Source organism: Danio rerio, chromosome 1 (assembly GCF_052040795.2).
Source record: "Danio rerio strain M-AB ecotype USA chromosome 1, GRCz13ab, whole genome shotgun sequence".
In the NCBI taxonomy this organism is placed as follows: domain Eukaryota; kingdom Metazoa; phylum Chordata; class Actinopteri; order Cypriniformes; family Danionidae; genus Danio; species Danio rerio.
In genome coordinates, this window is record NC_141021.1 from 60,600,658 (window position 1) to 60,619,997 (window position 19,340).

At 38.1% G+C, this 19,340-nt stretch overlaps 1 protein-coding gene across 2 annotated transcripts; it reads right to left on the reverse strand.

Moving 5' to 3' along the window:
• Nucleotides 1-323: 323 nt before the first annotated feature.
• caspb (caspase b) lies at nucleotides 324-19,254 on the reverse strand. Of its 2 annotated transcripts, none has more exons than XM_087235090.1 (8): nucleotides 15,224-15,501; nucleotides 12,250-12,526; nucleotides 11,794-12,011; nucleotides 5,091-5,267; nucleotides 4,734-4,965; nucleotides 4,549-4,647; nucleotides 4,197-4,306; nucleotides 324-994 (listed from the first exon to the last, which is right to left on the reverse strand). In XM_087235090.1, exons 2-8 carry the CDS (start codon nucleotides 12,515-12,517, stop codon nucleotides 884-886), a joined length of 1,215 nt encoding a protein of 404 aa, XP_087091216.1. In that variant the 5' UTR covers nucleotides 12,518-12,526; nucleotides 15,224-15,501; the 3' UTR covers nucleotides 324-883.
• Nucleotides 19,255-19,340: the final 86 nt, after the last annotated feature.

Here is a 19,340-nt window from a genome sequence, read left to right on the forward strand (position 1 = left end):
TATTTTGGCTAGAATAAAAGCAGTTTTTAAATTTTTAACACCATTTTAAGGTCAATATTATTAGCCTCTTTAAGCTATTTGTTTTTGACTGTCTACAGAACAAACCATCGTCATACAATAACTTGCCTAGTTACCCCAATTAACCTAGTTAAGCCTTTAAATGTCACTGTATGTGAAATTTAAATGTCAGCTGTATAGCAGTGTCTTGAAAAATATCTAGTAAAATATTATTTACTGTCATCATGACAAAGAGAAAGTAAATCAGTTATAAGAAATGATTGTGCGTTTGTGCGTGTGTATTACTGAATTCAAAACCCAATCAATTTGATTTGATTTACCAGTTTACTGAATGAGCAGACAAGGACAGATCCATCCAGTGATATTAAAGCCCAAGCAATACAAATAAACTGTTTAACAACAGAGTAAAGAACCATTAAACACCTTGAAGTACAGTAATTTTCCTACAGATTTCAGACTGATCCCCTGGAAACCACACAATCATCCGATCATAACACAGTGAATGATAACACATGCTATACCATTACTGATCATTAAATGAATCGATAATATGGTTGAATTAATTTCTGTTAAATGTAATAAAAATGATTACATGACAAATGACTAAAGAAAAGAATAAGAAAACACCCCAGATGAATAGAGAACGCCCCTCATTACAGTGTTTACAGTAGATTGAATAATCAAGTTATGTACCGTCTTCTAAGACCTTTCCAAAGATCAGTATGTTAATATAAAATCTGATAATACCTGTGTTTTTATTAATGACTTGTATTGAGGTAAAAAGGCCCTTCAGCATGGTGATGTACATGTTTTACTCTGATCACCTGTGCTGTTTCTCTCTGAAGCAGGTTTACTCTTCATGTCTTCACAGTCCAGGAAACAGGTAGAACCTCTTTGAAATGGACGTCCTTTCAATGCACGGCAAGAGTTTCGCCTGACCTTTGAAACGTTGATCTTTCTCCATACGCAAGGTGACCTATTAAAAATATATTGGAACATGTTTCTATCAACTCATATTTTAATATTAACGTCTGTGAAGCAGGAGTTGCTGCAGACTGTATATCAGTGTGATGATGTATTCCCAACTGAAATGGAATATTGAGTAGGGGGCGGGGCTTTATTTTAGTGCCCCTCCTTTATTCTTTCACTCACAGCATATTAACAGGTAAAGGGGCGTGGCTAGGCATAATTTACATCATCAGAGAAGGACAGCTGTTCCAGAGGGGGAGCAGATGGGCAGATTTTGAAGACTTTAGTGTGTGAGAAATCCATAGACTGCAAAAGATTTGGACGTAGTGTCCATGACGTTACCCATAGGTTGCTGAAGAACCCAAAAGAAGCAGTAGGCGTGGCCAACTGTCCTCATTTTGTTTTTGCGTCATCGTACTAACCAGGGGATACCAAATAAGGGCAAAGAGGCGAAGCGTGAGCAGAGCTACAGACACCTGCTGGCATTTAGCTTAGACTGGCTTTCATATGGGAGAAACGCTGATTATGCGACTCGCTTGTGTTCTGACCACTTGTGCTTGGTTGTTTACCATATTAATAAAGTGTTAAGTCTTTTAAAAACACTGCTGTAATACATTGAGCCACTAAACATTGTTCTTATGACATTTTTCAACAAGAGGAAAACCAAATGACTTCCAAACACTTCAGATATAGTTTGTGTTAGTTAATACAAGGCTATTGATGAACTCCAGCATAACACTGTATGACAACGCGTCAGATGACTGATCTAGAGCCTACAGCTAATCAATCTGTCAGATTCTGGAGTGTTTTACAGGTCTAAAGAACATTATAAATGATCTTAAATAAAACGTATACATTTATAGAGATGGTATATACGCATATAATTTCACTCAGCTGGGAAATGGAGGCCACGTGAATGGTTTGTGAGCACAATTAAGTGCACACAGCATGCCATGCCATCTGATACATACAGGAAACAATTCTAAAAGGTAGTTGACTGTGTAAAGCCACATAAAACAACACAGAAATACGATGAAGATGCAGAGCTCAGCAACTAATCAGCCGGAGTCAGCTGAGGTGAAGTGACTTCAAACAGCCAGACCTAGCTGTCCCTCAAGTGGCCACTCCCTTAATTATGCGGACTTAATATAACCTAATATAAAGGAAAAGGATGAGTTTGAAAATTCACCCCCCTCACAGTTGTCATGCAGGGTAATATTAGCTATATGAACCAAAATGGTTCTTTGTACTGGGCTGTAAACACCTTTATCTGCTGTAAAGTCGGCCATTTTAACAGTGGGTTCAATAGAAATCTGCTCTATATGGAGCCAGCACTAGTGGAACTTCCATGAGTTTTAGTCGCTTGCGTATTTGCTTCACATGAGAGTGGGAGGATGCTGCTTGGTGAAATCAAAATGTACAGCATTTATTATGCGAAATCACAATGTTATTCTTAAGGCGAATAATTAATCCGTGCAAGTTAATCCACTGAAAAATTAATAGTTTATTTTGGTGATCTTCAAACACAGTTTGACCGTTTGCTTCCTCACTTGGAGTGGCGGTCCTTTTGTTGACATGAACCTGAGGATTTCCATAGCGACTGCATATTATTATGATTGATACCCTCTCTTATTTTTTTGTGAACTTCCCAGGTTCTGCAAGTTGCAGAATGTCCCAAATTTTGTTTGCCAATCTTAAGCCAATTGAAATGGTTTGTTTTGATTCAATTTGGAATATCCCCAACCAATCACAGAGCCCAGGGAACCAGAGTGAGTGCTCTGACTTGGCACCTCCTGGTCCTTGATACCATCTCTTAGGCCCAATCCCAACTCTATATTTCTACCCCTTGGCCCTTAAAACAGAGTGTGAAGGGGAGGGGCTTCAAAATGTACCCCTAAGAATTGGGCCAGCACTACAGCAGCTGCACACATCATCATATGTCCTCGCGATCTGTTGCTTCATATGAGATCAGACGATTGCGACTGCTGTTGATATTCCAGCTGCTTTATTTATTGGTATTTATCTTTAGGACATCACTAAAGGCATATATCATGTTATCATAACGATCTAATGTGGCAATAAGATCATAATACTGTACTGTGTTTTTACACAGTGGACATATTCATCAATGTAAACACACCAAAACAACGTTAACATTATAGCAGACACTGTAAACAGCTCATTCCCAGCCACTAGACCTTTCTGTCAGGGTATTGGAGTGTCATCGAGTGTCAGCATGTTGTAGGACTACTGTACAGGAGTTATGATTAGGAATTATAGATATCGATTTTTATTTTAGCGTGTTTTTATTTAAAGCACAAACACAGTTATGAATACATTAAAACATGTGTTTGTTTGTTGTAAACATTCAAAATAATGACAAAAAATACTAATGTGTGGATCTCCTTACTTCCGGGTGCAGCTATCCGCTTGTTCAGTGGTGACGTGTTTGTGACGTATGTCATACTGTTTCCGGGTCCAGGCCGCCATTCATTTGAGAAATCATTCGTTTATGATCACTTTTATTTAATATCACACATTAAAGTTAATTTTATATAGTGTACACAACAATCTCTGGGCTTGCTGCATAACAAATACCAAAATTTTAACAATTTATAAAAAAATGAATCACTTTCTGGCCATCGGATATTATTGGCACGGACATATATACTGCGATCGTGATGTTCGAAAGTATTAAATCGCTTTGTAAACGTTTATTATTACCATTTCATGAGTCTCCCCATTCAGTTGAATAGAGCTCTTGGACCCGGAAGCCGCTCAGTGTGACGTCACACTTAACAAGCCGATTCTACTGTTGTGGCTGGTGTATTCTGGAAAATTGTCTTACCCCTTGGTTTCGAGTGTGGTCCTGAAAAATCTTCGTTCGAAGGGGTATCTACCTCTTCCCCTTAGCCCTACACCTTCAAGCTAAAGAGAATTCGGACACCCATAGGTAGGGGCTAAGGTGTAGAATTGGGATTGGGCCTTCCTGTTAGTTTGCTATGAAGGAACGACGTTCAAAAGAAAAGCTCCGCCCCCTACTCAATATTCAGTTTCAGTTGGAAGCGCACTAACATACTGAATTTAGTTTCACACAGACTTAAAAAGCAGCAAATCCATTCATTTTACCTGAGCAGAGCACTTGGAGTGAAGAAAAAAAATCTAAAAGGGAAATCTGAGGGAAATTAGATGGCAAGTTCAGCATTTACCTTCCTAAACAGCTCCATAATGTCATCCCTGTGGGCTGACGAACAGAACACATCCACTATGTAGCTGATAAAAAAACTTCCCTCGATTGGATTCCTGTATGCGAAAGTATCTGTGGAAATGACACAACGGCAGGTTAATAAATTCACTAAGCAAACTTTGCTCTTAGTCATACAGTGCGTCCGGAAAGCATTGATAGCTTCTTGATATTAGAATTGTTTGATATTTGGACTAGAAACAAGACCCAAACTCAAAGTAATAGAAGCTTTTTTAGGCAGAGAATATGCGCAAGATGAACAGACGTCACACATCAGTGTTTTCAGAGCGGTCAGTGTGTGTTATTAGCAAACTTACTAGGCATGGTGGACATAAAACAGACAAAGTCTTTCTCCATGTGCACCCACGAGTCCGATGCGAACACAGAATCTTGAGCAAGCACGCCACTGGATTGCCCTGCACACAGAAACGGTTCACAAAATTACTGTTCACACAGACATGCGCAAGCAAAAAACATCTACGTTTGATCAGCGGTGTCGTACCTCCTCTGCAGGCCTGAATCAGGATAACCTTGGGTTTGTCGATCAGAGCCGGACAGTTCACAGAGTTCAGATGGGAGAAAGTTTCTTCAATAAAGTAGACATCGTCACTGACACCTACAATGGCATCTTTATTGTCAATTCTAGTCCCGTGAGACATGATGACGATAAAGGTGCTGTCTGCGTCTTCATGTTCACGACGTTTAGAGAAATTCTCGACTGCTCTCCTGATGTCCTGAAAATTAATATAATATTTTAATAATGCTTGGTATAGCAAACAGCCCACTTTAAAAGGGGGAGTTAACAACAAACATTCATTCATTCCCTCTTTTATCAGGGAGCTTTATAAATCTTACGCACTTTTCCACTGAGATTTCTGTATTTTATAACAGCGAAGCCCAGAGATCTCAGCAGCCACTCCGCGTTCTCCTCGTCTCTGTCCGCTCCGTTTCGGTTGTGTTGTGTATTGGCGAATTGTATGTTGGTGATCAACAGAGCCAAGCCTTTCCTTTGAGTCCCGCTCCTCGGCGTGTAAATCTATACAGAAACAAATCAGAATTACACAAGATTACATTCTATAAACCGAATCAGAACCCTTAAGATTGCCTGGCAGTGTGCAGAGCTGGCGGATTACTGATGAATCTGCCAGCTCAAAAAAATGATATCACTTTATTGTTGGTCCATTTGAGTATTAGTAGACTGTCGGCTTAATATCTGCTGATACTGATGACATTTAACAGACTATAAGAAACTTTGCAAGTACATGCCAACTTACACTAACCCCAACCTAAAGCCAGCTTTCCACTGCACATGACATTTGGTGTTGGAATATCTTGCCAATGCCATGCGTGTACAATAAGAAAAGGTCTGGAGAGGGTTTTCTTCAATGCCAAAAATATTAGTAATTTATTAGATACAAATGAATAATTCGATGACAGAGCTCTGGGTTACGTTACCCCAATGCAATACAAGAATTACATTCAAGAGGCAACTAACATACATTTCCTGACTCCAGCATATATACACAACTGATATTAACAGGTGGAGTTTTGGTTTAACGTCACTTATCAGTCATTGTTCAGTCCCTTGGCTCTTTGTAACCCCAAGACATTACTTTCTCTTTCTGCAACGCTTCTCTGCATACCAGAACTGAACAATTACGTGCATCTTTCATATATTTCACACTTCTACAAGCATAGTCTAGACCAGTGGTTCTCAAACTTTTTTCACCAAGTACCACCTTAGAAAAAAATCGTCTCTCCAAGTACCACCTTACGACGCTATTTTTTTAACCAGTATTAAAAAATAGCGTCGTAGGCCTAATTAAGCAGCTACAGGTGTGCACAGTTTAAAAACGATGCAGATTACTTCCTATTATTAAGAATATGTATTATTGTCAGTCACTTTAAACATTTTAAATAGTCTGAACATTAACTGTGCTTGCAGATAAAAAAAAAGTTTTAGTTAAAATGTGCTTTTAAAAATTCATTAAAAAATGGCGCTGTTCTTAAAAAGTAAAAAGAAAACTGCTGTACTTAAATCTGAAGTATTCATAGTAGCCTATTCATCAAAAGCTGGAAATGCTGCTTGGACCTTATAAATATAGGCTATATGTCATATTGCTACACTTTCAGACAAATCTTGAAATATATGTTAAATGTATATGACAGGGTTCATACAGGCACAGCCTAATGAAAATGAATTCCAGAACCTTCTTTTTTTTCAAGACTGACATGCTATGTATTGAAGACCTGAAATGTATTCTGTATGCAACCCATAAAATATTGCATAGGAATAGATACAAATAAAAAACATTAAAAATAATATTTATTAATCATATATTAATAATATAATAAACCTGCACTAAATGCTTGTGAAATCTTTTTTGTACTCAAGTAAAAATACTATTGCACTGCTAAAATAACAACATTTTTAGTAAATAATGCTAATATTTGGTAAAAGTACAAAGTACTCTTTTAAAAAGTACTAGTTGGTTACTTTTGAATAAAAAATCAGATTTTCATTATGAAATCACTTTTTTTAAGTGTAAACCTGATTTAATGGTTTGATTGCTTAAATCCCAAAGCTACGTGTATAGGAATATGCACTAACAAAGGAAGTATGGTCGATTTTTCCTTTCATGACAATTAATCTTTTTCAATAGCACTGGTAAAACTACCAAATAATCTTTAAGGCCATAGAGACACTTTTTGCCCATTTTTTAAAAAATATATTTTTAAGCTTTGAAAGGTTAAAGTATATGGTAAAAAGATTTTTATTTAGCCTTTTATTTACATATTTTACACTATTTTTCTTTACAATATGGCAAATTTGTTTCTTCAATAGCTGTACATCACATGTAGATTTTATTTTACACTTGATCTTAATCTAAAATAGAAACGTAAAAAAAATACAAGTACACTGTCAGTAAAAAATAAAACAAATGACTTTATTTTACTTGAGGTATTTGAAATGTGACAACAATACATTTATCAAAGCAGTGCTTTAAGAGTCTTATTGTAAATTTTGATAAATAAACAATAAGTAACAATGGATTGCTTTGATCTGTAATGCTTTAGGACAGATCAGAATACAGCTAAATGTATAAATCACACATATACCTCATCCAGAAACATTTCCAGCATAATTCTTTTGTCGTAAAGAAACAAAAAAGCTCCACCTTTGCTAAAGTTTCACTTGACAACACAGCCAAATAAGAAGACCATTAGCATTGTTATCGATCATGCATCAATCTATTTCTAAATACTTCATAACTTTAAATACTTTTGACTAAATTTAGTCAAGGAGCAAAGATAAATAATGTCTACTTTAATAGTGGAAAGATCGCGATTGTATTCAATCTGAGCACACAGGCGATCATGAGAGGACTTGCAGTTCATTTGAAAAAAAGCCTATTTAAGAGCTCGCATATCTGTTTTAGTGATTTGCGTACATGAATGGGCTCTCGTGTTAAAATAAAGCACTCGCCACGTTTGCAGAAATAAGTAATTGCGCAATACCTCCATTCCCGCGCCGCCATTCAGAATGTATTTAGAGGAGTGACAGGTCAGAGGCGAGTCGACTGGCTGTCGGAGAGCGAAACTTGTTTGTTGATCATCAAAAAGGCAGGAAATATGTCCGCGGTTTAATTACTCTGCTAGACATATCTATAGTGAAAACATCCGAGAAGCATTATTCCAACAAAACATTTGTTTTTAAGTAGTTTTTTCTGTCTCTGCAACACAGAAAGCATTTGTCCCGCCCTTACGTTTCACGCAACTAGACAAGGTCGACTGTGATTGGCTACTTTTCATGTCAGTCAAATCACGCTTCAGAATCTATTCTTAAACTTCGGAAACTGATTTATAGCAGCTTATGACACAATGCACTAAAATAAACACTCTAAGCACAGCGCTGTGATCGTACACTTCACAAAACAGCCAATGCTGATCACATCGATGTTATATTACACATTTGAGGATTAAAAGTGTTAATTGTTTCTTTCATTATTCAGCGATTCCTCCGCGTACCACTAGGAGGAAGCCCGCGTACCACTAGTGGTACGCGTACCACAGTTTGAGAACCACTGGTCTAGACAGCAGTCTGGAACAAACCTAAATTTATTCTTATTCTGCTTTTTCCACTTGTCAGCAGTTCTTCTAAGTATGCAGCACAGTAAAAAAGAGGAAGTGTGTCTGGTCAAGATGTTTTATAATACAAAAGAGAAAGATTGATTAATCCGTTGTTAGTCTAAACATTTTTCTAATAATAATAAAAATAAATTTCTTTTCTCCAACATTTGGATATGACTGTCGGAATACGCCCCCTTGTGGCAATCGATTTTTCAGTTTTGTCGTGCACCATGGGAGAGAAGCTGTTCTCGTGGTGTCAGAAATAAAGGAGTGCAAAAGCAAGAGCCTTTATTCTCTGTGCGTGCACCATGGTTGAATGAATGAATACTAGAAACTAAACAGCTAAAAATATTGAAGGGAATGTGGAAACAACACATAAAATAATATGCTTTATTACTCATTTATGAATAGAAATGCAGTTTTTAATATAGACTTTTTCTGACTCAAAAAAATCTCATCTCGCGCGCACGGATCCCCTTGGACAACACTGAAATACATCACATCCCGTCGGCCGATCGCATACGGTCTTGTAGAAGGAGTTCAAATATTTCAACGAATCCGCAAATCAAATCGGATCCAAATTTTCCGTATGATGATCGGAACTCCCGTACTACTCTCTATTGGAAATGAATGACTTCCGATCTGTCGCTTGTCGTGTACAGTGGAAAGGAGGCTAAACAGCCTACATAGCAAAGTTGCTCAGGCTCACACATTCAGTTTTTGCTTGGCCCACATGTCGTAGTGAATTTCGGTACATAACTGGACCAAGTCTGGCTTCCATACAAGGGCCAAACATGGACCATATCTGGGCCAAGTCTCAGCCAAGTTAACAACCCTAGTAGCAAAGAATTCTGGCTCAGATTTGGCATAAAGCTGGCACAGCAGGCATTCATCCGGCACTGGCATACAGCATGTGGGCCAAACATGGCCCGGGTTTGGCAGAGGTGGCACCGTTTTTAAGGCGGCACACAAGATTTGGGCCAGATGAAAAACGTAGTATTTGGCCCAGATTTAAAAATTTGATAAGTGGGCCATGTGAGTTTGGCCAGTCTTGACCCACATTTAAAATACACTAAAATAATTTTTGAGTAAAGAAAAAAAATTCTACCTATCAGGTCAGGAAAAAGTGTGCCCATAGTGTGCCTAAAGAGCATCACTCCATGGGTTTATCAATTTCATTGCAATCGTGACACACCAACCTATCTGGCCCAGTTCAGGCCCAGTTATGAGTTATTAACTTGGCTGAGACTTGGCCCAGATATGGTCTATGTTTGGCCCTTGTCTGGAAGCCAGATTTGGTCCAGTCATGTACCGTAATTCACTGCCGCATGTGGGCCAAGCAAAACCTGATTGTGTGGGCCAGAGCTGGGCCAGAGAAATTTTGCTATGTGGGAACCCATAACTGGGCTAAATATGTTGGTGTGCCATGATTGCAATGAATTTTGATAAACCAATGAAGCGTTTCACTTTTGATGTGCTTTTTCTCGAAGCAACCTAATTGGAATTTTTTTTTTCCTCAAAAATAAATTAAATGTTTTTGAAAAGTGGGTCATTCTACGTCAAACTTACGTGACTCACATTTAAATTTTTTTTTAACATCTGGTCTAAATACTACTTTTGATATCTGGCCTAAGTCTTGTGTGCCTCCTTAAAGACGGCGCCACCTCTACCAAACCCGGGATATGTTTGGTCCACATGCTGTATGCCAGTGCCAGACAAACATCTGCTGTGCCGGCTTTATGCCAAATCTTGGCCAGAATTCTTTGCTTCCTCTACTTATAATCTAATTAGAATTACCTGGCATGTAGATGCAATGTCACTTAAATTCACCAACCGGATTCTCAAAATACAGCGTGACCCACAAAAATAATGGTGATGAAAACCGACTGTGTTGTTGCCTCGGATGTTTTTTGTGCGAAATTCTCAATGGCTGACTGTTGGTTTGGTGTGTCCTGGCTCTTAGGACACGTGTCCACCGAAGTGTTTTTCTTGAGCTGGGATACGCTTCCGAAAACCACCGCTAGCCAACTAAAGTCGCAAGTTGTGTCGTTACAAACATATTATGTTGAATTAGTATTTCCCAAATCCGTCATTCCAACGAACATTCGCAAACTGCCTCGCAAACTTCTACGCTTGCAACTACACCTCTGGAGCTGTAGTTAGAAAGAGAGTTCCTGAATGTGTTCTATTCCCACTTATCCCCCCTATGCCCTATTCATTCAGAACATTCTAACATTTAAACATGTTTATTTTTTAAATAAAGCATTAAAGTCATCTCTTTTAGGTGTAATTTGCTTTCAAAGTATTTTAAAGTTTATGTTTACAGTTGCGCTCCCTTCGCAGTGCACTCTGAAAGCATTGATGTCATTTAGAACACAGCCGTGACTTATGATGAAAGCTATAGGTGACCTGTTATTTAAAAGCCGAATGTATGTTACGTCTCGAAATTTTGTGAAAACAAAAAACACACAGCATATGTTAATGCTTTTCATTTATAGTAGGTTATTTATTAAGTATCTGTACTGTATATGACATGGGCCTGCTGGATAGAACATCTCTACAGTGGTTAAATGTGTCAAATTGTAAAAGTAGACTTATCAAAAAAATAAATGGTCTCACTTTATATTAAGTGTCCTTAACTACTATGTACTTACATCAACAAAATAAATACAATGTACTTACTGTGTTTATAATGTATTTGAGAACACTTGTCGTGCTTTTGAGTTGGGATAGAGGTTGGGTTATGAACAGGTTTGGTGGCATGGGTAGGTTAAAGGGTGGGTTAAGGTGTAGGGAATGGTCAGCAGTGTATTTACAAATGTAATTACAAAAGTTAGTTACAGATGTAATTACATACATGTATTTAATCAAGCATAAGTACACAGTAAATACATGTATTTACACAATAAGTACATTGTAACAAACTATTAATTCCTGTGTAAGTACATATTTGTTAAGTCCACTTAATATAAAGTGGGACCAAATAAATAAATAAAATAAACAATATCCTACTTGATAATGATTGTAATAATCGTCATCATCATCATTAATATTAGTAATAAAGTAAGATGTTTTCATTTCCCACTGTCACCTAAAGCAGAACTCACGAGAAAATGTAAGTATTTTACGTTTTGACAGTTTAGTGGCTAATTCGTACGAATTCGTACGAGTTCAGTCGTACGAAATGGTACGATTTTAACAAGGAGGCATGGCACCTGACCCCACCCCTAACCCTAACCGTCATTGGGGCATAAGCAAATCGTACTAAATTGTACGAATTAGATCGTACGAATTCATACTAATTAGCCACTAAATGAAAAAGTTACGAATTGCCGTGAGATTGTGATGGAACTTCACTAAAGTGGCTGTCTGAAAGCAGTTCGGACGATTCTGAGTGTGCTCTGTTTATAAAAGTTTATTATAATACTTGCATCGTCTCCGTGTGCTTTAAGAAGCGTGTTTTTAGTCTCTTGACTGCAGGGAATGATCTGCCGTGGTCTCTGCCAGTCAGCCTGGATGGGTTGGAGATCCTCAGACCCGGCATTGTTGATGGGCTGCGAGATGATCTGCTGGATGGGCTGCGAGATGATCTGCGGGATGGGCTGCGGTTCTTCAGAGTTTTGCTTATTTTCTTGCCCCTGCGACTGAACTAAAGACAGAAAGCACAGCTGTTGTTGTGGATTGTAAAACATGCATGTTATTCATTAATATTTATGTAAATGTATATATGGAAAGAGTGCTTAAAGGGTCACGAAACGCCAGAACACAATAATTGAACTGTTGAGAGTCATATATGTGTCCCGCGCTGCTAAAAACTTTACGTATATGTTTGCATTATTGGGTGAACTGTCTCTTTAACTAAAACCAAACCAATTTTTATTTTTAACCTTTCAGCAGATTGGACTCGAGCCGCTTTGCACGTTCGTTCTGCTTGATTTTGCGCAGTGTCTGTACTGTGATTGTCCCGGCATCCTCGCTGTACTGCTGAACCATGCTGTCCACCACATCCTGACGGTCCTTATTCTCCAGCTTTCCCCGAGGAATGGGTTCGACGCCTGGTTTCACACCGATCCACAGCTGCCTGGTGAACTGTTTGAGCTCTGCCTCCACAAGATCCTCGAGCACATCAGACAGCAGCTGGGTAATATCCTCCATTTTCTTTTACTAGGAGAAAAACAATCACTGTGAGTGTAGGGACGCACTGGCAGATTGCAGAATTAAAACCAGTCCGATACTGAATCTGAAAGCTTGATCAGGTGCCATATTGTCTGGTGTCACTCATTTAAGAACAGAGAACACAGAAGAACCCATCTCAGAAGAACCAAGAGCTAGTTTGTTTGACTAGTTTTGCTGATATGTCTACAGTAGATGTTCTGGGGAACCCCTATTTGGGCACAAAATTTGGTAATGTGGTTGACCAACAATGGTGCTCTACAAGCCTTTCGACAGCAAACCGTGCCTCACAACACACTTTTGCATGACTCCTGGGTCATGTGCTCCATGTCCATCCTGTTAGATGTACACTTTTGCAGAGACAAATCACATCACTTAAAAGCCTACTGCAACTATAAAGCTTTGCTTTTGCCTTGCTCTCGGACACACACACACCGACAAGCAATTGGGTCACAAAGAACTTTCCATGCAACCTCATATGGCCCGTTTCCACTGAGTGATACGGTACAGTATGGTTCAGAATGCGTTTATGTCTGTTTTCACTGTCAAGGGGTACCAAAAACAGAAACTGTACTGTACCACTTTTTGGGTTCCCTTTCCAAAAGGGCACCAGCACAACAAATGCGTACCAAAAGGCGGAGCTTGAAGCACAGCTGAATGCTATTGGTTTACAGAGAAACGTCATTAGCGCGTGTACAAGCCAGGACCCAGATAGCATACGATCGTGGGCCACTTTAGGCAGTTATGCGGCGCTGGTGGTCTTCCTTCGGCCCAGACAAAATTAATGTGAGCCTGAAGTGGCCCATGTGGAAAATGATACATTTGGGCCAAATGATGGAGGACAATAGTAGGCCGCAGTTGGCAAAATAGTGGCTTAGTCATTTAAGGGTAATCTGGCCCAGTTATCTTAAGACATATGTGGGCCACTTTTGGCCAATATTCGGTACAGTTAGCTCTGGCTATTGCGGCTGTGAGCTGTGAGCCCAATGTGGCCCAGAGAAAATATGGCAAATGTGGCCCAGGTTTTTTAAAACATACGTGGGCCACTTTTGGCAAATATTCGGCACAGTTAGCTCTGGCTATTGCGGCTGTGAGCCCAATGTGGCCCAGAGAAAATATGGCAAATGTGGCCCAGGTTTTTTAAAAACCACTTTTGGCAAATATTCAGTACAGTAAACTCTGGCTAATGGAGCCATTTGTTTACAGTGGCCCAGAGAAGATATGAAAAATGTGGCCCAGTTATCGTAAAACATATTCGCCAAAAGTGGCCCACATATTCGGCTAATGTTCTGGCTAATGTGGCTATGAGCCTATATCGGCCCAGAGGAGATGAGGCAAAAGTTACCTTAAAACATATGTGGGCCACATAGACTAAAGTCACTATCATGGAGAAAAGTGTTTGCTTTAGTTGGGCTCATAGCCCTGAACCTCTTAATATAAGTTTTCTTTTAAAAACTTTGCTTGAAAAGTTTATTCATTGCAGCAAACAAGCCAAGTAAAAAAGTGAGGCACAACCTGGAATGAAATAATATAATTCACTGGTGTTTACCAATGTTTAATTCATTATTAGAAGTAATAAGCCAGATCTGGACCAGAATAAAAGCAAACTGTGGCCCAGAATAGGGTCAGTTCTGGGTCATTAGGTTGAATTCTGGCTGATATGTGGTATTGCTTTGGCTTATTTGTGGCCCAGATCTGACAAACAGGAGCGGACTGCCCTAGAGCCATCATCCCATTCAGTATGTGGTCCAGATGTAAGTGTCTGATGTGGGCTGGATCTAGGCCAATATAAAAGCAAACTGTGGCCCGGAATAGGGTCAGTTCTGGTTCATTAGGTTGAATTCTGGCTGAATACTGCTATGGCTTAATTGTGGCTCAGATCTGGCAAACAGGAGCGGACCGCCCAGGTGCCATCATTTCATATGGTATGTGGGTCGGTTGTAAGTGTCTGGTGTGGGCCGAATTCGAGCCACATGAATTTTGATAGCTGGCCATTTTTAAATGCACAGCCGAGGCATTACACCGTACTAATCACTGTCTCATTTCAGAGGCTGCATTCTCCGAAGGGTGCATTCGAAGTGCGCTTCGTTATCGCGGCGTGACGAAGGCTGACTCATTTCAAAGAAATTCGAAGGCACCTTCAAATGCAGCTTCAAAATGCGTCCCAAGTAATGAAGAACCCAACCAGTGGATCCTTCGCAACCTCGAACGTCCCAAGATTCACTGCGCACTGATAACGGCAGGGTGTTTTAAAAGAAAACTCCGGACTAAATGTTTGAAATAGGTTTTATTTTAATTGGATATCTAAACACATGTTAAAAAGCAAAAAGAGCATGACGGGTCTTACTAAAGAGTGATTTTATAAACAGTGTACATTAATATGTGTTCGTGTATGGATCAAATAAATTATATTTCCAGCTTTTATAAACCCTGTTTTGCCCTCAGATCACTTAAAATAAGTTTTAAAATCATCATTACAAATTTTGATCATCGCCTATAAACAGCAGCTGTTACGGTTTCCTGGTGATGAGATCTGTCCTCTGTAGGCTCGATCATCTCATTTCAAAACGCTCGGTTCAGCCTGTGTGAACTTCGTAGGACTCCTTTAGAGGATGCAGCCTCTGAAATGAGACACAGCTAATATATACATATAATAACGAGCCATGGTCAACCTGAGCTCAAACACACCTTGTTGTCGTTTTAATGAACACCCACAAAGCCAAGAGGAGCAGTATCTGCCGTGTGTCCTGCTGTTGTTTACGAGGCCGTCTAAAATCAAGAACAAAAAGCTCTTTCTAGATGTACTTGAAACTTCCAAATAGGTGTGTTTAAGGAAAGTTGTAGCTAAAATATGCTGTGAACGAGTTTGGGCTCGCCTGCTTTAGATAAGCCTGTGCAGAGAAGCTCCTGAGGGGTTATTTTGACTTTCTCAGACATGTCAAGTGCACAAGTCTCTTCATCTCATATAGACACTAGGCATGGGACGATAACTGCTTTCAAGGTATGCTGTGGTCTGGAAACGTTTTTTTTTTTTTTTTTATATCGTTCCTAAAGTATGTGAGGGTTTTTTTTATTTATTTAGGTTTTTATATTAGGACAGAAGTATCTCCAGCTGAAGAGATATGCATATATGCCGTTTTAAATTGTAAAGAAATCTGTGCTTATGGAAACTAATGAAGCCCGCAGAAGTCAATGATTTGTTTGAATTATTTAGCCTGACATGTTTACTGCCCCCCCAAAAAAATCTTTAAATGTTTCTTAAAATTAAATAAATTGTGTTCAAAAGGGGAAAAAGTTTTAGTTTTTACCCAGAAATTAAAATAGAGTATATTTTAGAGCAGAAATCGCAATATCGTGAAATCGTTTTTTTTTTTTTCCAAGGTTATCATACCATCAGAGTCTTATACAGCACATGCCTAACACACACACACACACACACACACACACACACACACACACACACACACACACACACACACACTATACTGCATATAAAAGCCAGAAACTATGCTTTTTTTGCACTGAAACTAATGATCAAGAGCAAAAATGTCACAACCAGCAACACACAAGAAACCCTGATTATCTGCTGTCATGGCTTTGCAGTCAAGACTTTGATTATAATAGAAGTCAATGGAGCGAAAACAGCCATTAAAATAAACAAAAGGGGAGTCAATCTGCTCAGATTGGGGTGGTGAATTTTTGAGAAATTCAAAAGCATTTTCCTAAATTATGTGTCAAAGTAAGATTTATCAGCAAAATCCATTGCATTTGCTGAAACAGAGAAAGTTGAGGCCAAATTAAGACTCAAAATCAGCCCAGAGCGTTTCCACTCTGGGCGTTTGAATCAAACACTCCAACACCGTAACATAATAATAATAATAAATGTTCGAGAGCAGTAACCTCTTCAAAAGGTACACGTTTCTACATGATTTCTGATTTTAATGTTTGGGGTGGGAGATTGGCGACTAATTCAGATGTACAGTTGAATTATTCGCCCCCATTTCAATTTTATGTTTGTTTTTAAATATTTCCCAAATGACGTGTAACAGAGCAAGGAAAATTTCACAGTATGTCTGATCATATTTTTTCTTCTGGAGAAAGTCTTATTTGTTTCATTTTGGCTAGAATAAAAGCTGTTTATATTTTAGAGTATATTTTAGAGCAGTGATCACAACATCATAAAACCGTGATATCTTTATCAAAGATTATCATACCTTCAGAATCTTATGCCCGCCCATGCCTAACACACACACACACACACACACACACACACACACACTATACTCCATATAAAGCAAGAAACTGTTTTTTTTTTTTGTTTTTTTTTTGCACTGAAACTGATGTTCAAGAGCAAAAATGTCACAAAACCAGCAACACTCAAGAATGCAGGATTATCTGCTGTCATGGCTTTACAGTCAAGAATTTGAATATAATGGAAGTCAATGTGGCAAAAACAGCACCAACGAGAGCATTAACCCTTTCAAAAAGTACATGTGTCTACACGATTTCTGATTTTATGTTTTTTGGTGAGAGATTAGCGACTAATTCAGATGTACAGTTGAATTATTCGCCCCTTGTTTCGTTTTTTTTTTTTTTTCCTTTTTAAATATTTCCCAAATGATGTTGAACAGATTCAGGAAATGTTCACTGTATGTCTGATAATACTTGTTCTTCTGGAGAAAGTCTTATTTGTTTTGTTTTATTTCGGCTAGAATAAAAGCAGTTTTTTATTGTTTAAACACATTTTAAGGTCAATATTATTAGCCCCCCTTAAGCTATATTTGTTTCTGATAGTCTACAGAACAAACCATCATTATACAATAACTTGCCTAATTACCCTAACCTGCCTAGTTAACCTAATTACCCTAGTGAAGCCTTTAAATGTCACTTTAAGCTGTATAGAAGTGTCTTGAAGAGTATCTACACTGTAAAAAATGTCCATGATTTTAACAGTAAAAAACTGTAAAAATGCTACAGTACAAATACGTAAGCTGGTTAACTGTATGTTTCCTTAATATATACGGCGAATAACCGTAAATTGACTTTTCCCTGCACGGCACATCACTTTTTATGCATTTTGTTGACATTAACATGGATATTTTTAGTTGTTTCCCCATCATTCATGCACATTAGAGATTTATTTTGCATCTAATGTTGATAAACAATGTTTATTTCATGACTTTAGTTTTATGCATGTTACCATACTGGTGTTCAGTAGCTGTGTGAATGACACTGAGCACCTTCTATATGCTGATACTCTTCTCTGCTTGTGGGAAAAGTTGATTGTGATGAGCATTGGCTCATTATGTAACTTCCTCCTCACCACCTGCGTGTGGATGTGCTAACATGTCTAAATGTGTTACAAAAGATGTGTAGATGTTGATCATTCAAAATACAGACATATTACCTCTATAAATTCATAAAATACGGTAGTTAACGTAAAAACGAGAAATTACTTTTACGGTTTGTATCGTGTTTTTAACGGTAAAGTACTGGCAACCACAGCTGTCGGTATTTCACCGTAAATTTTACGGATTTATTTTTACAGTGTAGTCCAATATTATTTACTGTTATCATGACAAAGATAAAATATATCAGTTATTAGAAATGAGTTATTAAAACTATTATGTGCTTTAATGTGTTGTAAAAATCTGCTCTCTGTAAAACAGAAATTGGGGAAAAATAAACCGTCGGGCGAATAATTCAGACTTGAACTGTATGTGCTGTTTCTGTGTGTGCAGTCAGACAGCACAAGCATCTCTGAGTGTAAAATAACTTTGCTAAAGAGCATCACTGCTTTGTTGACGGACATGGATCAGATTTGCATATTACTGCTGTTTTCAGTTTTGCCTCAGGCTGTCGGTGAAAAGACGCTTCTGAAAAAAACAAGTTTGGCTTGTTTAAACTATTTGCCTTCATGGAATACGGTCCAGACTAGTCTTTTTCTAAGATTTCCAAGATATGCACTGAGATTCTTCTGCACGCCAAGTCTGCATTTGGCACGTAGGCTGTATATTAGTTCATGTTAAATTAATCAAGTGTAAAATGTGCATGTTTTACTGCAGTGATGGACAGTTACGTTAAATTAATTTCTTGATGATCACATTTGTACTGTATCCTATTAAGGAAGCACATCGAGGCCAAATAAACCTCGAAAGCATTTTCCAAACTTTGTTTAGTAAGCTAAATCACAATTTCACTGACCTATTAAATAAAGTGAAAGTAAACAGACTAATCTGTGAAAGACTTTCAGATCAATACATCATGTAATTATATTTTTAATTCATTAAAAATTGTTGAAGTAAATGTACAGCAGCTTCATTTCTTTAGGCTTACACTCCCTGCAGACCCAGCCTAGATTTTAATTTTTTAATTTAAAATTTTTTTGTTTATTAATTGTTTTAATTGTGTTGTTTATTAACTATTTATATCTTATCTCAAAATCGAGCTTCTGTTCAGTTCTGATATGAGTTATGGCCTAGCAAATCATCAAGCACATGAATTTGCCCTTACAAAAAGATCAAGCTGTGTACTTTTGCTGAGCTCACTGAATATCTGTGCATTAATAGCGATGTACTGTACATGTAATGCTGCTTTAATTATAATTAATATTTGCATTAACCAACAGTAAAGCAGCTTTAAGTGATCTGTATCTCATAAAACGCTAGGAAAATAAACGTGCTCTACTTACATGCTTCTTGAGGAGTGTTCTTGTGACTCTCAGTCTGAACTGCCCTGTACTTTTGTCCTAAACCCCACCCCAAAAGGTTTCTCCTGTAAACTCTCACACAGTTTTTTTTAATCT